General features: G+C 49.4%; 1 protein-coding gene across 1 annotated transcript in view; it reads right to left on the bottom strand.

The window, feature by feature from the left end:
* Positions 1–1,561: 1,561 nt before the first annotated feature.
* LOC144936878 (low-density lipoprotein receptor-related protein 3-like) overlaps positions 1,562–21,037 on the bottom strand; it is a 28,133-nt gene continuing 8,657 nt past the window's right edge. Inside the window, exons 2-10 of the mRNA XM_078864073.1 lie at positions 19,205–19,285; positions 18,600–18,735; positions 15,656–15,861; positions 12,747–12,889; positions 11,031–11,472; positions 10,090–10,227; positions 9,191–9,509; positions 8,197–8,329; positions 1,562–6,460 (exon numbers count right to left, since the gene is read on the bottom strand). Of these exons, the coding sequence (XP_078720199.1) occupies positions 5,420–6,460; positions 8,197–8,329; positions 9,191–9,509; positions 10,090–10,227; positions 11,031–11,472; positions 12,747–12,889; positions 15,656–15,861; positions 18,600–18,735; positions 19,205–19,285 (2,639 nt within the window). The 3' untranslated portion in view covers positions 1,562–5,419. The remainder of the gene's footprint in view (positions 6,461–8,196; positions 8,330–9,190; positions 9,510–10,089; positions 10,228–11,030; positions 11,473–12,746; positions 12,890–15,655; positions 15,862–18,599; positions 18,736–19,204; positions 19,286–21,037) is intronic.

The following is a 21,037-nucleotide window of genomic DNA, read 5'->3' on the forward strand; positions in this document are numbered from 1 at the left end:
GCCACGTGGTGGGAGCAACACGTGCGGGGAGACCCAAACAGAAGAACATGAGGTGGTGGTGGGTAGGCGGATGGCGATGCTTGCTGCTGTCTGTAGTTGCGTGATCCCGTTGACACAGTAGGGGGCACAGGTGGTGCATCAGCCAGTCATCTCGGTCATCTCAGTCAGTCGACCCGTGGCACCTGCTGGGTCTGCCCCGTGACCTCCTGCCAGCGGGCGTTCGACACTTCACGTGGCCTCAAGGTGCACATGGCCTGGCACAAGCGTCGTGGTGACGTCACCGCCACTTAGTGGCGAATGGCGGTTGTTGTTGTTGTGATCCTGGCGTTTGTTTAATCGCTGTCCACTGCTGGATGACGGCCATTCGATTTAGCAAGCTCCTGCAAACGAGATGATCGCACCGCTGCGCAATCTCCGGGGTGGAAGTTTGCTCCTCGACCTGTCAATCCACCTCTCATTCCGTCATCCTCGTAGCAGCGGCGGCGGCTTTTGGCTCGGCCATCGTGCAAAGACGGTCACCGCATCGCGAGCTTGCAGTTGCGTTACTGCGGCCTTTTGTAACGACCTTCCGTCCGATATTAGGAAGCCATTGGAGCTATGCACTTGTAAATGTATATTGAAAACTCATTTCTTTAGGACTTTTTTTGTTTCGTTCTTCTCCCCGCACCTCTTAATTAGCACGCTTGGCTACGTACGGTGCGAAATACGTTCAACGTACATCTCGGCCACCGCTCCCTCACCTTCCAAACGACCTTTACTGCTCAAGCCCAGTTCAGTTTTCTGTTAAGTGTTTCACGTTTGTTCTGATCCATGTGTTCCTCATTGTGACCCTCTGTAATTAAATGCATGAATTTTCAAGCTTCGCGTACATTTCAGATTCGTTTCAATGTTTTTCAGGGTCAATGTTTCCGATCCATGTCATAGCAAGCAAATATACTGTACCCCGATTGAACACTTTAGGCACATTGGTATGCACGTATTGCTCTTGACAATCAATTTCAGCTTTCTAAAATAATTTCCAACCTGCTCTCGCTACCCTCTAAATCAAATTTTATCTTACATAAATTTATATCGCGCTTTAATTCAAGACGTTTTACAAGAGTAATACAAATCGTACGTAACATGCTAGTGGTTTAAATAAAGTGTGGCGTTATTAAAAGTGGTGTGGTTATGGTGACAGGACAGATGGGGAGTGGTTGAGGGTTTTGGGTAGTAATAGGGTTTTGGTAGTTATAGGGTTTGGGGTAGGCCTGGTCGTAGCTGCGGGGCCGGGGCAGGCAGTAGCAGGATGGACAAGGGAGAAGAGATGGGGGTTGAGGGACGGAAGTAGCATGTCGGTGAAGATGATTATTTAATATGCAGTGGGTGTTTGTTCCAGTGTAGGAACAAGAAGGGACTGGACGCAGGGCGAGGGAGGCACAGAAGGGCAGTCGAGATTGGGAGAAGACGGGATGGGACAGAGTAAGATATGAGATAAGCGACATACGAAAAAGGCAATCTTGGTGCCACAAGACAAATATAGATTCTGCTGTTTTACAGTTACAAAATAAAATTCTGCAATCAGAGCATAAAGAGAACACACATTGTAGTCGTTTATTTTAAGACTCTTCTTTATGTACACTTTTATAATGCGCAGACAGCAGCAAATCGACCCAACAACCCGTTTTCAAGGGAGGGTTTCCTCTGAAGAAGGCTCCGAGGAAGCCTTGTATTGTGCAGCCTTGCGCGTGGCATTGAATCTCGATGGCCTCTTGCTACATATCAAACCTGCGTGGGTGGTCGCTCTGCTAGGGCAGTGTTGTCGAGACACATAACTCGACAGCATCCGATGTATCTCTCAACCCTGACCTCTCAAGACCACGGGGTTAGCGGTAGCTGCATTGTCTGACAATAATCCTTTACATGAAATAATTTAAATTGAGCACAATTGTTGATCAAAATGTTTAAAAGATGAATAAACGACACTACCCCTTTGGGGTAATAACATGCAACGTTTTGACAAATACATTTTTAACCGGGTTTCATATGGTTTAGTTGAGACAGTTCAACCAAATAGATGTATTTTAAAGTTGTAAAAAGGCCTAATTGTACTAAACGGGTGCATATTCCTTCACGTCGAAAAAGTTAACGATAATTTGGCTCTAAAGCCAGTCTCTAATATCACCAGCCAGACGATGTCAGAAACCAGTTGACAAAGTTAGGCGAGCAGAGCATGAAATGGCATCGATGCAGTTCTCACAAACATTCGAATGTTTGCGTTTTAAGTTGCAAAACTAGCAAATTGTGTTGCATCACTGGATCGTAATTGCAAATACACCACCCCTGCTCTTTGAGCACTGATTACAAAGCAGGAGTTTGCAAATCAGCAATGGCCTAAATCATGATCCAGGTAGCGCTGGTGGGCATAATGCTTCACAACGCATGAAATATAATACCTTGTCCACCGGCACATCGGATTCAAGCCAGCACAGGGCCCTCATCATGGTTACGGGTGGTTTTCCACAAGCTATGTGTCGAGCCGAACCAGAACAAGACCATGACACACTGACCTCACAAAACATGAATATGACCAAGGGCCAACCGAGGCCAGAGAGTCAATAATTATCATCATACGTGTTATCTACATGCGTCTCGACCAACTCATTGCATGTCACGTCAGTGGCACAGCTCACAGCTTCCGTAAAAAACCTGCTGGCCCCTTGAGCCACGCCGGGCTTGGCTTGGCGCAGCTCCGGCACCGCTTAGTCGTCGTTGGGAGGAAAAAAAAAAGAGGTCCAAGGGGGTAGACACAAGATGCGACAAAAACCGGGCGGAGATGGGGAGCCAGAGTAATGCATTTACTGCTCGTCCATGGTGTTTACTCAGCATCATATTTTCCGCGTCTTATAAATGATACCCCGTCCCTCTGCAAAATGATTTCAGTATCCCCCTTTAAGTTGTCTGCTCTCAAGACCAGTAACAACTTTGGAATTTTTCGATTTAACAGTATACACTACATTCACCCATTTCCCACAACAACAGCTCTTAAATGCGACATTATTTTCCTATTAAGTCTAATTTAACATAGAACAAACATTATTTGTCTTTTCAACTGAAACACACAGCTCAGGTTAAAAGGCTGGCAGCATTATTCTGCTATGACAACACCACAAAAGTTCCCCTTTAATAATGTGGGTTTGTTACAACATCCAGATCCCATGGATACAGATGTCCTGTATAGCCGATAGGGAATTTCAAGGTCTGCCCATCTACCCACCTCGCAGGCCAGCATTTGCCCTTTTCAATTGATGTCCAAACTCTGATCACAAAGTTCATTCGTCAGTGCATTCAATGCTTATCTGACTAATATTAAATTCATGAAGGTTGCCATCAAAATGTAAAAACGAAGACACAAAACATCCTTCTACAAAGCAAGCAAGCAAGCAGACAGTGCAAGGGAGACCTGGGGTGGACTCAGAAGTGGTATTTGACATCACAGTGCAATGTGCTGTCCCATCCCACCTGTCGCTGGGCGCTGCTGTAGGTTTCATTGCGTTTAACGATCGTGCAATGTGGATTTCACGGTATCTGATCGAGACGGGGCCAAGTCCACATCGGTTCAGATAATCATCAGTCTGCCCTGGCCCCGTTTTTTGTATTCTCCACCTAAGCGCTCAAAGAAAATGCCTCTACCAAGTAACCACCATCCCAACACCACTGAAGCAAGCAGCCTTGAAGCAAAAGTGCTCAACAACGAATTTACAAGCACCTCTAAACATCGCACGCAATTAATCAAATCTCTCTGCATATGCAGAGTAGACTAAATAATGCAAGTTCATTAAAGCTCGATGCTGCATTGTGAGTGCCTGAAACCGTACTCCATCATAACGCTAAAAAAATACTGGGCAATGCTTGGTGTAGTTTTTTTTCTTCTCTCAAACCCTCCCCGCATAGGTTCTGAAGCTTACGTCCACAGGCAAAATAAGTCTTAGCCCGCACTGCTGTGCCCAGCACAGGTTGATTCAAAGTTCCCAAGTCAGGATTCCCCACACAACATTCATTGTGACCAATAAACACTGCTGTACATGTCCTATTTTTTATCCTAAAGCAAATAAAGCAAGCACATATTCCTTTATTTTCTAAACACTAAAAATGTGTACCATTAATCGCCGTAAATGTACCTACCCTTTAATATAATTATAATTACTATAATATATCTTTTTTTCATTCCATCAACTCTCAAATATCTTACATTGTTATATTTCGGCAACAGCTTAGCGTAGTTGCTATAAAAGTGCAAAGATCACAGTAGTCAGGAGACTGATGTGACAGATCGGTTTGTGAGCTCTGCCTGTAGAGGGGGGGTCCAACATGAAAATCTCAAAATTCTAGAGGCCCTAGATAATTGTCCAACAGATGTTGCTCTCACCCACATTGGCTGGGATGGCTCCCGGTGGTTATAGCAGGAGGCAGTCGAGGTAGGAGGAATTTTGAGTGCCGTGTGGCCCGATCGCAGAGCGAACTCTCCCACGGGGCCTCTCACAGGGGGCACGTGTGCACCGCGCAACACTAACGAGCGTGGAATTGATGCCACTCTACGGCACCGAGGGAAGCGGCGTGTGACGTCCCGCAAAAAAACCTGCCACCATTGCCGGCTCGGCAAGCTTCCGTTAAAAATAACAGACGCAGAGGCGCCCCCCCCCCCCCGCTGCACTCCCCGCTCATCAAATGCATTGATTGCCCGAGGCTGGTCTTGTTCCTTCCTTCGGCGGCGGCGGAGGCTCTATGGTGAATCCCCAGTCTCCCCCCGAGAAGACCGTTCCCTCCCCAGCCTCATCCACACCACCCATCATCCAAGACACTGTTCTAGAACTCACCCTTCGCTGCAGCACTATGCAAGCTTGTAAATAATGCCAAACTTCGCAAAATCTTTGGACCAATGCATCCCTTTTTTTTGCTTGTACGAAATTATTTCTAGGTATGAAACGTTACGAAAGGTAGGGCTGCGTGGGAGCATGGGGCGAGCGTGAATTATTAGCGCCTGAACACCTTGCCAAATGATTCCATTGTCAAACCGGTCCCCACGTTTGCCATTCGATGCTCTCCAGACTGAGAGATTAAGGGAAGATTTGACAATATTTGCCCACTAATTACGGTGCTTGAGCAGGCAGTGGATGGGGGTAGCCTCTTGTTTGCGACCACATGCTCTGCAGCGCCGAGGAATGGCAGAACAGATTCGTCTTTTGCCCGTAATTCCTCGAAAACATCACTTGTCTGTGGGGAGACAATCAACAAGTTGAACACATCACACACACGAGAGAGAGAGATAACACAGGCGGTGGATCAGAATCTGGCGATCCGCCACTGCCGGTGCAAAGGCCGGGCGGGCGGTGGAGGTGGGGAGAGGGCGGCGGTGGCTTAGGGTCCTGGCGCCGTCCACTCAGCACGACAGGAGGCTGTCGTCGTCGCTCGTGTCCCCAGCATCACGGCCGCCACCACCGGCCACGCGTCTCGCCTCCGTGGGGGGCGACACTCGCGGCCGAGCACCCCCCCACCCGACCCAATCCCCTCCCGTGCTCCCCGTGCCACTTTCCGTCGCTCTCGTTCCATCGCCGTCACCGCCGCCGCTACCATTTCCACCCATGCAGTCCTCCATGGCGATGAGCATCGGCACGTCAGCCGCTGCCTCCCCCGCGTCCGGTGCCGCCCCACCGGGCGAAGGGGGCCCGCGCCGTCGCGACAGGGGGCTCCCGATCCTCGCGCGCAGGATCCTCGCCACGCTGCTCAGCGGGCCCAGCCCCCCGCCGCTGCCGCTGGGGCTGCCGCCCCTGCCGCCGTCCACGCCTGCTCGGCCGTTGGTGGCCACCGGCGCCCTGGCGGCCTGCGCGCAGAGCGCGGTCGGCCTGGAGCGGGAGCGCCGCGCAGCATCGAACATGCTGGCATCCTCGGCGGTCGCTGTATGCGCTGCTGCTGCTGCTGCTGCTGCGGCCGTGCCGGCGTTTGCGGCCTCGACGAAGTGAGTCGGTGGCTGCTTGTGCAGCAGGCCAAGCGGCGAGGAGAGGCCGGGGGGACCTGCGTCGGCGCCGCGCACTTCCGCGCCGTCCTGGCACTCCGCGTCGCTGTCGTCATCGTCGGACGGCAGCAGCTGCAGGCGCGACCCGTTGCCCACCCCTGCGCCCGCCCCGCCAGTCAGGTTCGACACCAGCGAGTCAAGGCCGGCGCCCGCCATCCCCGAGCCCGGGCCGCCCTCCCCGAGCCCATCCGTCTCCCCGCTGTCGCCCCCCCGGCCGGAGCTCCCCGCCCCGTGGTGGCGCCGGCTGCTCCCGGAGCGACTGCTCCGGGATGAGCCGCGCAGGAGGCGGCGGAGGCGGCGCCACAGCCGGCCGCGGCGGTGGCTGTGGCGCGAGTGGGCGCCACCCACAGCCACGGAGAGGCCGAGCTGCGTGCGCATGGCCAAGCGGAGGCTCTCGAGCACCGAGGCCTGATGAGCGCACACAGACACGCACGCAGATCAGCACCTCATCTTACCCCCGTACACAACATTACAATGCCAGCCTATGGTATCACCAGCCTGCGAAACTTATTCCTGAGATATGCTGGTAAAGGTGCAGCCCTTTATCAATCCATGACTGAAAGAGGGCCTCCACACACTGCGAGGGTTGTGGGGTTAATTGATTGTACTCCATTACAAGAGTCACTGTGGGTTTGGTCAACGCAGGGGCATAGACGTCAACCCATAGCAGTACCACAAAGTACTTGGAAGCACTGCTCTCTGCTTCCCACAATGGAGCCCTGCAAGACTTATGAAAACCTATTTTGCATCATGGTCACCCATCCAAGCATTATCCAGGCTCAACTCTGGTTGGCTTTCGAGATCGCACCAGATCGGGTGCATTCTGGGTGATTTCACCGGGCATGGTGGCACGCGCATGTGTTCCGATGCTCTGGCAGTTAGGGTTGTGGATAACACAGATTTGTCAAACTCCCAAACCCATTGTACTTTGAGGTGGCAGAGATGCAGCTGTCTGGATATGCGAGTGTCATCTCCTTGTTATGCATTACGTTACGCAAAAGCAAAAAAAAGGCTAAACACAGAAATTGCAGGAAACTCCACAAAAAGTATTTCTACAGAGTGAGGCTTTCTGGATAAATTACTTTAATAATGCATAACGCTTTGGCAATCCACTGCTAGATAAAACCCTAACAATAGTGGATTCATTATTATTAAAAGCCCAGCAGAGAAAATCATAATACCAGCCTTCAATATCAAGATTTTCAGATCAAAACCTTGTTCCAGCAAAGAATACAACACAAACGTGCATTACTAAGACTCTAGAGATCCACACTGTGATAGCAACATAGAATATAAAACACCTGCCTCCAATATCGGCTCTTTATTATCAACACAATTCCAGAATGTAATATCAGCATCCAATCTCATAATCTATTCTCAACATCTTCATTCCTGAATGATGTCAAGATCAGATCTCAATACACCAGGGCTGGGGAACCTTTTCCTTACCGAGGCCTGAATGGGACTTTCAAATACCTTTAGAGAACAACCACACATTAACATGCACACCTCAGTTACTTGTCACTGCAAGAAGCCCTTGCAGTGGACAGAAGTGACTGAGCACGCTAAATTAGAAATAGTTATGCCAGATGGATATTTATTCCTCTCGAGTACATTATTGGTTTTGCTTAAGATGCTTTGAGTGATGGATACATGGAATTGGTGGGCCGTTTCATCGCAGAAGGACTCATGTGGCCTCAAATCACATGAAAAAAACAACACAGGATGTATCCTCCACACAGAGAAACATTTAACGAGGTCGCTGGCAGACTCAAGCAGGCATGTGACTATCAGCAACAGCAATAGCAAGAGGCATGCTGGTTGTGGTGTACAGGATGGAGAAGTATTTTATGGGTTGCCGAGCGAGACAAACCCAGCTGAATTTAAGCCATGGTGATGAGTGTATGGTAAGGAGCAGTAAAGTGTCGTGTGTCACAATAAGCCATCTACAAGACGGGCGGTATGTATGTATTTTTTGTCGAACTTCTTTCGCACCGTACGCAGCCAACCGTACTAATCGAAGGTGCGGGGGAAGGACAACAAAATCTGCCCTTTAGTAGCAATGAATAACCACAAAGCAAAGGGCGGCGAGGCTGCCTGTGTCACACAGTAAGTAACAGGAAAGTGCAGAGCAGGGCGCTCACCTGACCGTGCGTGTGCACGGGGAAATCCTCTACGGGCGGCACAAGGCCCTGTGCGATCAGCTGACTGTAGGAGGGGGGCGGCTCGCGGCACAGCAGCTCAGCATCGAGTCGCGTGAGCGGGCTGTCGAACCACCTGCACAAGGTGACGGGGGAACAGTCACTCAAGCCTCGTTCGTGAGCCATGTCACGAAGATTAAACCGCACCCGAGATTCGAATGACATGAATCGTGGTTGATATCATTAAACCATCCTTTGTTGTCTCACTTGCATTGCCTCGTTTGTAGTGTTTTGTGCCATCTTGTTCATTCCGTATGATCGAGGCGTGGGAATGAGGCGTGGGAATGAGACGTGAGAGCAAGTGAGAGTGGCTCATAGTCCAGTTTCAATTTACCCTGCAATCAATGGCCTGTATTAAACCACATCAAAATATCGCATGGCAGATGTGAACATCTCCTACCCCAATGGCCATGTAAAAATATAAATTACCCACAATCTCAAACCCATGGACTGCATAACGCACTACTGCTCACTTCGATCATTCGCTGGCATCCATTCCAGATATTCATCGGCGTACCACTGAAGCCGTTCACCATTTCACCAAACTCAACATGAACATGTAAACCTTGCCGATCAACTCCTCACCATGTGAAAGAAGGAGAACGGTGAAGTGTCTTCGAATGGCTATGAGCAAGCTGGCAACAGGCGGGTTAGAGGTTGGGAGGTTCTATGAACCGTACATAGCCAACCATGCTAATCAGAGGAAGGCCAACTAAACACAAAAAGTAGTTCTAAAGAAACTATCTTGCAATCGAGATGATTTAAAAGTGCATAGCTCCAGTCGCTTCCTAATATCGGAAGAACGTTCCAGACGGCTTCAGGAGCGCATCTGAAAGCACGCGACACAGTGACCATCTTTTTTCGATGGCTAGCCAAAAGCTGCGGCTGTGAGCGTGACCAGAGTTTGCGTGATGGCTACGTAGGAAGGAGGGCGCACCTGTACTGGCGCGAGCGCAGCGTGTAGAGCTTGCAGGAGCATCCAAGCGCGATGACGAGCAGCAGGCCGCACACGAGGCCGCCGATGGTGGCGGCCGTGATGACGCGGCGCGGCACCACAAGCGGGCACTCCTTCTCATCCGAGCCGTCGCCGCAATCGTCCTGCCCGTCGCACACCCAGCTCTCGAAGATGCAGCGGTCGTTGTGGCAGTGCCACGTGCCAGGCTGGCACGACAGGCAGTGCCGCTCGTCCGAGCCATCGGGGCACTGCGTCTGGTAGTTGCACCGCTCGGCGCGGCCGTAGCAGCTCGTGCCGGCGCCTGAGAGAAGTTAGACAATTTCTTTTTTTACAAAATGTTCATGCTTTGACAGCTAACATTTGTATAAATAAGATTATATATAGATGTATTCATGAAAGTAAAGGTGCAGCCACCCTGCAATTGTTTGCTCACTCCACTACTGGCAGAAGTGCTTTCACTCGAGTTCTAAAGAAACCCTCGATTTCTCCAACTCTTCCACACGAGCCAAATATCTCGGAAGAGGTGGGAGCACCCACACTTGACATGACCACAAGTGGTCTGCCAACCAGCTGCGGTGTACGCACTTATACCGCCGACCTGGTTACACAAGATGGCTCATCGAAGAGGCTAATATCATCATCACGTGGGAATTTCATAGGAGTAGCAAAATAACTAAACACACGTTTCTAAACGTGGAGGGCAAAAGCGGAGAACCTGGAGAAAAACCCATGCGACCGCGGGGAAAACGTTGCAAACTCCAAATATAGAAGCGGCAGGGTCAGGATAGAACCCATGCCTCCCGCATACCTGGCGAGGGAGATATAACATCTAACCACACACGTTGTGCCCCTAGCGGAGCTAAAGTGGGGGAGAGGCTCACCAGAGCCGAGGCTTGGTTTGGCGCAGGGGAACTGCTCCTGCGGGCACTGACCGCACCCAGCCTCGTCTCGACCGTCCACGCAGTCCCAGTGGCCGTCACAGCGCTGAGAGTCGTCATAGCAGCCGCCGTCCGAGCCACCTGCTCGCAGAGACACACGATGTCAAACCTGTCAAAATCCATCGCACCCGTCTACTGCATCACGTCATGCCTCTAAAACTCAACTCTTTTGAAGAGTTTTTTGTGTTCAGTTTGTCGTCCTTACCCCGCACCTCCAATGAGCACGGTTGACTATGTACGACGCGAAAGAAGTTGAACATACATACGCACATTACGACCGTGTAGTGAACGAAAGGAAGAGGCGTACCCATGGGTGAGGCTCGGAGGCTTAAAGTTACAACTGGGGCAGAGGCAAAATGGCCAAAAAATCCTGTATATTACAGGATATTCCTGAACCAAACACTATACAAGAAGCATGGCAGTATGTGCGTACTGATGTTTTTGAGCTCAACTGTGGATCGACCCATAGCTGATCATGAGGATATACTTGTCATTATCTAAGCTGGTATTATATGTGTGGATATTCTTTCGTGAAAAATATTCATGCTATGTAAAATACCATCTGTGCCAGGCCCACATGGAATGATAATAGGCGAATAAACCAAGTACATGAACAGGGGACTGCTGATTGGCATTCGGGATAGGGGTGATGAAGTTTTATGGAGGAAACACAACATTTTACAGGATGGTGAAGTTTTAATATCCATCCAATTTCATGTTTGTGGGGAACTAGTACAATGGAGAAGCTGTTGACTCGTTCCATTGTTTGAAGCTGGGGGTAGGCACACCGCTTGACTACGTTGCTATTTTTCAGAGCATCAGTTTGTTGCACGACCAGAGTTCACGTTCATTTCACCGCGGATGGCACCGCCACCCCCACTCACCTCCGCCGCATGGGTGCTGCAATGGCGGGCAGTACCCGGCCACGCGGTACGTGGCGTTGAACCCTCGCGCCGAGCTCGAGCGCCGGTCGGAGAAGAAGCGCACCACGACCTGGCCCGACGCCGTCTGCACACTAACGGGGAGGTCGTAGCGCTTCAGCCCCGTCAACTGGACCAGCGGCTTGACCGCCACCTCGCTGCCAAAACCGGCGTCGCTGTCGTTGCCACTGTTGAGGCCCTCGAACACCTCGAGGGTGTCGGTGGAACCCGGCGCCAGCTGCAGGTCGACGAAGAGCAGCACGAGCGGCCGAGCGTCGTCCGTGTTGATCACCCAGCGGCAGTTGGCGCCCGCGGGGTACGCGTGCGGGTAGCGCGGAGAGCTGAACCAGCCGTAGAAGTTGCGCAGCCAGTGCGACCCACACGGCGCGTTCTCTGGTCCGCCAATCTGCGACGGGGAGGTCAACGGGTCGGTCGGTTAGAGGGCGGGATTGTTAGGACGCGACGGTGGGTTGAGCCAGGCGTGGTGGCGATGGGGCATGCCTGTGATCCAGCGCTTTGTAAGCAAGGGGTTGGTGGATCATCCAGCACTGAGGTTGTCTCTCATACGGTCCAACAAGGGTATGAGGCTTCATGAATGAAAAAGAAAACTGTAACACTGTAGTCCAATGCACAACTACTACACTCCAATGACACGTCTGCTAAAATGTTATATTAAACTGTATGCAAGTATTGCCAGCAATGTCACCAGTGCTACAACGATGCAATTGAAGGTACGTGTCAAGTCTTTTTGTCATTTACAAAGGACACCGACCTCATGGGACAAATCGCAACGTAGCACAAGCACCTAAGTACAAAAACCATTTGTTTTACAGAGTCGCGCGTTCCATTTTAATGAATCACACATGTGAAGAGACTTTGAAGCTATGTGTCGCTCTCTCTTCTTTTTAACAAAGGTACCTTAGACGATTGACACTTACAAAATATAGCACGTACTAATATTAACTTGATAGGGTTACGGCGCATAGTGCAATCGGCCGAAACACACAGATAAACGCCGACATAAGACTTCTCAAAACCAGACAGCAGCAGAAACTCTGTTCACACTGAGCAGCCTGACAATGCGGCCACAGTGGGGACACCACTCAAGAAATGCAACGCCGTCTCAAGAGTTAACCATCGGTCAAGAGGGAACGTACATCCCTCGGCAAAATATATATTTTTAAATCCTTTATATTAAGTTCGCTTGCTTGCGTGCTTGCTTGCGTGCTTGCTTGCTTACGACCGTGCAAATCTTTCGGTCGTTTTTTAACCCACTTCCCGTGATCCAATCGAGCTGACATTTTCCACACAGACTCGTTGTGCGAGACAATTAATGTTCGTGAAAAAAAAATCCCAAAATTTTACACTTTTTAGGCAAACATTTTGTATTTTACATATATTCAAATAGAACTCATTCATGGCTTTGGCTGAACGTCACAGTGTAAGAGCCCAGAGCGTAACCCCTCCACAGGCCGTGGCGGAGTAGCACAGTTGGTAGCGCCCTCGCTTCCCATGCCAAAGGTCGCGGGATCGATCACCGCGTCCTCCACAGGCGAATATATTTTTAAATCCTTTATATTTTTACGGGTTATACTTATTAAAAAACCTGGGACTATGGGACAGGGGACTCAGCCAGGCCATTGTGGCTGGACAGGTGATGGGGGGGGGGGGGGACCTCACCTGTGCAACGTTGGGCTTGCAGCCACGCTCGTCTGATCCGTCGCCGCACTCGTCCTGTCCGTTGCACTCCCAGGTGCGCAGCACGCACCGTCCATTTGCGCAGCGCAACTGGTCGTCCGGGCATTGAGTTGCCTGCAGCAGACCTGCAGGCACACACAAAAGACAAAGATCCCCCACATAGCCTTAGCAGATGGTTGGGGCAAGTGCTGTTAGCGAGCACCTATGAAGGACGACACGGCACACGAGGGGGTGGGTGGCCAGCACCATGCCCGGCCGCCTTTTTCTCCCGAGTGGAAATGTTTACACATCGCACCAGGTACTCATGTGAGGCTGGGTTGACTTAGGGGAGGTCTAGGACCAGTTCAGATAATGGTCACCGGTGTTGGCCATGAGAGGGGATCGAACCCAGATCGCCAGGTTTGGAGTGCAGCGCGCTAACCACTGCACTACTGCTCCCCACAGGTACTCACAACAACAACCGCCATTCGCCAATAAGTGGCGGTGACGTCACCATGACGCTTGTGCCAGGCTATGTGCACCTTGAGGCCACGTGAAGTGTCGAACGCCCGCTGGAAGGTCACGGGGCAGACGCAGGTGCAACTGGGTCAACTGACTGAGATGACTGGCTGATACACCACCTGTGCCCCCTACTGTGCCAACTTGCTGTGCTTTAGCCACCCGGCGCTCCGCTCGTTGTTGTGAGCGTCACTCCTCCGCCCTCCGTTGTTGTTGGAGGGCGACTGCCTCCAACTGCCCAGTAGCGTCCTTCACGGGCCTCCTCCACAGAGGCCGATTTTGACACCGCTGGTACCAGTCATCGGCAAGTCCGCTCAGCTCCACATCCTCCTTTACCACATCACTCCATCTCTTCTCTAGCTCGTGCCGCGCCCGTTTAGCCCCCTCGATCCGGCCGAACAAAAGCTGTTTAGGCATGCGGTGGCTGGTCATGTGGGCTACATGACCCAGCCAATGTAGCCTTGCCTGCCAGAGGAGCTCACCGATGGGACTTTTTCCAGATCTTTCAAGGATTTGTGAGCTCCTCACACAATTCAGCCTGGATAATACAGGATGGATCGTAGGCAGGCCAGCCTAAATGTTTCTAATCAGCGAAGATGTTCCATTATGGGGGTCCACGTTTCGCAAGCGTAGAGAAGGGAGGGAATGACTGTGGCCGGGAAGACGTGAAGCTTCATGCGGAGCGACAGACCAGGTAACTTCCACACAGCGTTATGCAACCGATGAAAAGATAATGCCGCTCGACTGATTCGGAGTGAGACCTGCTGTTAAACCGGAGCTAGTCATGAGCACACTGCCCAGGTATGGGAAACTCTCCATTCTCTCCACAACTGCCCTATCACCAATTGGGAGTTGTGGGGGTGAAATGTCCGATTTGTACAAAATACCCAGGCAGGTGCTTAGTTTTGGTGGGGCTGATGGTAAGGCCCCACCTCTTGGTGGCAAGCTCCAGGTTCAGCAGCAGCACCTCCAACTTCTCCTCTGCGTGAGCAGCAATTACCAGATCATCGGCATACATAACATGGTTGAGCAATAGGGAGCCATCCCTTTCCGCATCCGGGCATCGATCAGTTTCCCATTGTATCTGTACCAGATGGAAATTCCTCCGGTACAGCTATTGAAGGCTTCACGAACTACGTGGTCGAAATAGATGTTAAATGTGGGAGCCAGAGGACATCCCTGTCGCACCCAAAGGTGTACAGGGAATGGCTCCAACTCCCGGCCACGTAGTTTTATCCGGGCCCGCTCACCATCATGAAGGTCCTTAATGATCGTGAGCAGAGGATGAGGGACTCCGAAAGCATGAAGAACAACCCAGAGGCCAGGCCTACTGATGGTATCATAGGCCTTGACCAGATCAATAAAGCAGAGATGTAGGTCTTGTTGGAATTCCCTACACCTCTGCTGTAGCAGACGGACAGAAAATATGGCATCTGTGCAGGAGGACCGCCCTTTCCTAAAACCGCATTGGGGCTCCGCAAGCCTCTCCTCAGTATGCCTAGCAAGGCGATGTTGAATAATCCTTGCCAGGACCTTTCCCGGCACACCGAGGAGAGAGATGCCCCTGTAGTTGTTACAGTCTGTGCGGTCCCCCTTCTTAAAGAGGGGGACCCCAATAGGGCATCCCTTCCAATCCTGCGGAACCCGTCCAGTGGTCCAGACTGTTATGTCATGTAGGGCAGTCTGTGCACAAACGCCACCCTCCCCCTAAGCATTTCGCTTGGGAGATCATCTCTGCCCGGTGCCTTTTCCTGGACTCAGATTCTGGATTGCCTTCAATACTTCCTCAACAGATGGCACCTCAGCCAGCCACTCATAGGTGGTGACTTCTTCCAATATTTGAGGCACCGCAGCCTCGGCAGGGTCACCCCCACTTTGTCCCATGTTGTTATCCAGGCTGAGGAATGTCCCCTCCCCCTGGACCTCACAGAAATGCTTAGGTACACACGCACACACACACACACTGCAACTGTAAACGTTTACGTGGCGTGCACAAAATAGGCCAGGCCATCTGGTTTGTGTCTTTGTGCACTTGGTCGAAGGATTGTTGAGTTTCTGCTGCTGAACGCTCATGAACATGGGCATACACCGCCCTTATGTCAATCCACTTCTGAATGAGGGCCTGCCCACACCACTTACCACACCAATGGCATACTTATTCCTAATCGCCTCGCAGCCCAGAAGGGTTGGGAATTTTCACAAATCTATGTCACCTACCCACCAAAGTGTGGAATTTCATGTGCCACAATGCTCGGTCCAACACACGAAGTTAACCTCTGCAGCTCAGTCATGAATTGCAGTCCTTGCTTTCCCGTTAACTTTCTAAACCAAGCGGCAGAACAATAAGATGGATGAGTGACAACAAATGATCGCGCCGGGGGAGAAGGACTCACTGGTGACGTAGCGGAGCTCGAATCCGGACCCGGAGGCCGAGGCGTCCGAGTGGAACTTGATCCAGACGTGGTCGCGTGGCGAGATAAAGGGCGGCGGCAGCGCGCTCCCGCACGCGCGGTAGTCGTGCGCGCCGCGACTGCCCGGCCCCAGCATGAGCCAGTCGGCGGTGCAGCCCTCGGAACCCTCCATCTCAAAGCCCGTGAAGCTGCCGCCGGGAAAAAACACAACACACGCGCACACCATCATCCAAACGGCTCGCACACGAGCAGTCGCCGTTGCGATTGGAATCATGCGGTGATGAATTGTAAGCGATTTGGAGTAGAAGATTTACACGGGAATCGATTCTTAAAAAAATAATCCACAACATTATCTTGATGGTGCTGTCAGCATCATGAGACAAAGCAACCATTCAGATCACTCACAGAGCAGTGAACGGCCCACGGTAACAGAGTTACCTCTGAGATCCTTTCAAATGACCTGGTCCACATAGTACAGGGCAGCACTTTCTCACCCACTCTGCCGGCGAGATTAATGTTTGCCCCATGACATTCATACTGATATTCTAATTATCAAAGCTAGACGTTGGGCAAAATTAAGTGTGGAACCAAATTTTATTTGACGGGTTTTTTTTTTGTTCCGAGTCATTTACGATCGGAATGTATTCAGCACATCATTCGGGGCGAATCTGGGAGCTGTCCGACCTAAGCTTGAAGCTTCGGTTACAAAAAAAGTATAATCTTGATTTGAAGCTTTCATGACTGCAGGAATCCATACTCTTTGGTTCTTTCGGTAAAGTCACGTAGTTGGAAAAATAATAAATCACGACGTTTCAATTGCAACACAAGCAATCGTCATAGTTACAAGAAATTATGGAATTTCAGCTATATCCCATCACACAAATATATACAATCGAGCCTCAATACATAAATGTCCCTAGAATATCATTTAGCGGCACACCTGACCTCAATTTACAATCTATTTTTTTCACAAAGCTTCAAAACAAATTTTAACATAACCGTCGTTCACCAAAGTAGCGGTGACGTCACCATGGCGCTTGTGCCATTCTAGGTGCACTTTGAGGCCATGTGAAGTGTCCAAGGCCTGCTGGCAGGAGGCCACAGAACAGACCCAGGTTCCATCGGTTCACTGACTGAGATGACGAGCAGATACACCAACTGTGCTCCCCACTGTGCCATCTCCGCACTTTATCTGCCTGGCACGTCGCTCGTTGTTGTGAGCGTCGCTCCTCTGCCTTCGCTGTTGTTGGGAGGGCGACTGCCTCCACTCTCCCGCAGCATCCTCAAACGATGGCACATCAGCCAACTAAATTTCGATTTAAAGCTTTCGTGACTGCAGGGATTCATCTTCTTGGTTCTTTCGATAAAGTCACGTAGAAGGGAAATAATAAAAATAAAACAGGTCCTGTTCTTCACCTGAGGACGGCTGCTTGCGTTGTGGCCGAAACGTCGTGAGAATTATTTTATTGTTGTATTTGTATTATTTTATTATTTCCCTTCTACGTGACTTTACTGAAAGAACCAAGAAGATCAGCCAACTACTCACAAGGAGTGGGCTCCCTCCTCCAATATTTGATTGAGGCACAGCAGCACAAGCACCAGGACAGTCAGCCCCACCTTGCCCTCCCCACCCCAAGACCTCACAGAAACGCTAAGCAAACCTGCGAACCTGTTCTTAAGGGTCAGAGATCGGATCCATATTATTTCCCTTAAGGATGGTGTTAAACAGACCAGAACATACTGCCTTTTAATTATTAACAGGTGAAAGTAAGCAATTTAATTATATACTATTTATAGTCAGCACAGTGTGTCCTTAAAATGTTTTATTATTTCAATAGCAGTTGCCCTGGTATACCAGTTTCCTTACTGAAACCCAGTTGACTAAAACGACCAACTTTTGCATGTTTATAGCTTGTAATTTACTTATATTGCTTTTAAGATTATAAAAATATGAAATGCGAATAAAAGAAAGGTAGGACCCACCAATTAAACCAAATAAAATTCAAAGCCAATTTTGGAGCACAACTAAACGAGCCAGTAGTTATTGTAAAGTACTAAACCTGGATAACTCATGACGTTTCCACTCAGCGTGGAGACGCAGATAACAAGGCAACATTGCTGTTCAATGTTTGAGCTTCAGGAGTGAGATTTTTTAGTCTCCAATTTATTTTCTATTTTTGAGCTGTTCTCCAAAAAAACTATAAAACACTGTTTTATTTGACCAAGTAAGGTCAATTGAGCTATATAGCTTTTTCAAAAGCGACCTGGCTACAAATGATAGCTCAATGAAATGGCTTATCGTGTAGGAATTTATACCAGCCAAATATTCTTAAACACGCTTCTAAATGTGGATGTAAAAACTGGCGGATGCGGAGAAAAATCCACGCTACCACAGGGACAACAGGCAAACTCCAAATACACAGGCATCAGGGTTGGAATCAAACCCACAACCTCCTGCATACCAGACGAGGGAGTTAACATCTCATCACCGCGGCACTCCCAAACAACACGGTCACCCATGTGTGAATGTTGAACGTCTTTTCCACCTTGACTTAAAGCTTTCGTGACTGCAGGAATTCATATTCTTTGGGTCTTTCGGTAAAGTCACGTAGATAGGTTAAAATTAATAAAAATAAAATAAACAAAAAACTACGACATTTCGATCACAACACAAGCGATCGTCATGACGACTTTACCGAAAGACCCAAAGAATGTCTTTCCCACCGTACGTATCCAACAGTGCCAATCAGAGGTACGGGAGACACGGTATATGTGCCCACGTTATTTCGAGGACACGCCGCATCATTGCCACATCATTACTGCCTCGCTTCTCAACTGCCACCTTGTCCAAGTCTCTCCCACGCACGAGCACGCGCCGCCGGTGAGACGCTGCCCCCCCTCTCCTAATAGCGGTCACGTCCCGTACCTGATGGTAATGACGTGTCCCGGCTGAGCGCGGATGAACCAGCTGCAGTTGAGGCTGCCGGGGTACGCCGTGGGCCAGCCAGGGCTGTGTATGACGCCCGAGGGCCCGCTCATCTCCTCCATCATTGATCCACACGCTGGGGGAGCAATTGACAAACATTTCAGATATTTAACGATACGACGTTACAAATGGTCAAGGAGATGGAGCGATGAAATCAGTTCGAGTGCAGGTATTCGTTGCATTATTACAATACAGGATCTTGGGAGACAGCGGTGAATTATCCAGCACTGAATTAATCAGGATCGCTCATGACAACCCTTTTGCCAACCACTGCTGAAATAAGGCCTCTCCATGCCTCGTCAGTTTTGGAGGTTGTTTCACTAAACTTTGCCACAACGGTCAGTGCGAGTTGATTAAGATGAAGGGCAAGAGGTGGGGGGAGGACTCGTTCAGATATTACTCTCCACTGACATCAGCCATTTAGCTGGACTTGAACGGAGGTTGTTAAGTTATAGACCGCAGTGTGCAAAGCCCTCCTCTGCCACTGAGATATTAACATAGCATCTTCTATTATGCCGAGTTGTTTGTGTGAACAGTGTACTGACCCCATGGCATTAGCTGCCGGGACGATGTCCGGAGAGCACTGGTGAGTAGAACTTCACTGGGCTGACTGGAAGCATGAAGATCTGTTAGAAAATAACACACACGCGGGAATTATGGTGATGAGGTGACCTTTACAGCAGACAAAGAAACCGAGAGAAACAGAAACCCCAGGCCTTGTCACTAATGAAGTGACACTCACTGTGCCCTTTGTCAATCTACTGCGGTGCAGACCATGTGCGTTCATTTTAGCAAACTTCACCATGCTGGTCAGTGCAGGTTGGTGAAGAAACAGAGCATAGATGTGAGAAAATTGAAGTATAACTAATTGATCGATTTTGCTGCACTGATCTAAGCTACCAATTCAAACACTAACCAGGCTCGAGCCCGCTTAGCTGCCGAGATCTGCCAAGATTGGGGCTCATTCCAGGTGATTTAGTCATCAGCCACTCTATGTACGAGGTCTCTAACAAATCAACCCCCAGCGAATCGATTGTCACGATTCCGAGGCACGATTCAATTCAAGTATCTATGCTCATTTCCCTTGTTAATAGTGTATCATTTGCAAATGTGCTTATATTTTTTTTTCTCTTTCCTATTCTGCCTTGTTCAACATGGCAAAGGCTAAAATTATCTTTAATGAGCATTTGTCATAAATACTGTAATCAAGTCTGAGACACACGACTCGATGTGTGTATTATTAAAGTACATTTTTATTTTAATAACCGAATTGTATTGTTGCATCCCGACTGGGTACAAACTTGCATTATGAACAAACGTCTGGTCTACATGTACATGAGTAAGCTGATTTGACTCTGTCGCTTGCTTGTATGAAGTGGCGGGCCTGAAATGCTTGTATTTTTCCCTCTTTGACGTGTTGTACCTTGTATATTACATTTATCAATGTAATAGACAAAGTAATATACATTAAATAATAATATTATTTTATTATTTCCCTTCTACGTGACTTTATATTATATTAATATCGCTTCTACGTGACTTTATCGAAAGTCACGTAGAAGGGAAATAATAAATATTAAATTTTCTGATATTATATTAATATTATTTTATTATTTCCCTTCTACGTGACTTTACAGAAAGAACCAAGAATATACTCTCCATCCTACTACGCTGGCCCTGGCCTGGTGCTATCTGTGACGAGAGACTTAAACAGCGGTGCACATCTATACATTGACATGAGGTGAATCCCTCCCCTAAATCACGTGACCTGTGTGTGGCCACCCCCATTGAATCATGACCTTTTATAAAAACAGACATTGCTCGGTGCAGCATGAGGCCCTGAAGCAGCCTCTACTTTCATACTCTCATCTTTCCACACCCTGTGGTTCTATTTTCCATTTCTTTTCCATCATTTTCCTCTTACTTCCCATTCATTCTCTTTGCTCTTCTCTTTCCCGTTCCCTTTTATTTTTCAATAAATTGTATCCTTGATTCTATTTCCCTTCTCGTGATGTGCCATGGGTAAACCGTTTTATCGTTGTTAACGTAAACATTTTTAAGAGCAGTGTTACACATGGTTACAGTTTAACAACGAAACGCCCTCCCGTTGTGCAAAAGTACACAACAGATGTGGTTCCCTCCTACACCAGTGGTAAATTAAGAACAGCTCAGGACTGTGGTCACTAATCTTGAACCGTGGAGCGCATAGCACGGCACTGCCCACTATCATTCGCTGCCAGCATTTCAGACATTCACCAGGCTACTCCTGAAGCCATTCCCTGGCTCGTCAATCGTGGCACAAACGTATAAACATTGCTGATCAACCCCCCAACATATAAAAACAATAAGTAGAAGAAAGTGCCCATTCAAGACAGTGC

Source organism: Lampetra fluviatilis, chromosome 17 (assembly GCF_964198595.1).
Source record: "Lampetra fluviatilis chromosome 17, kcLamFluv1.1, whole genome shotgun sequence".
Lineage (NCBI taxonomy): Eukaryota > Metazoa > Chordata > Hyperoartia > Petromyzontiformes > Petromyzontidae > Lampetra > Lampetra fluviatilis.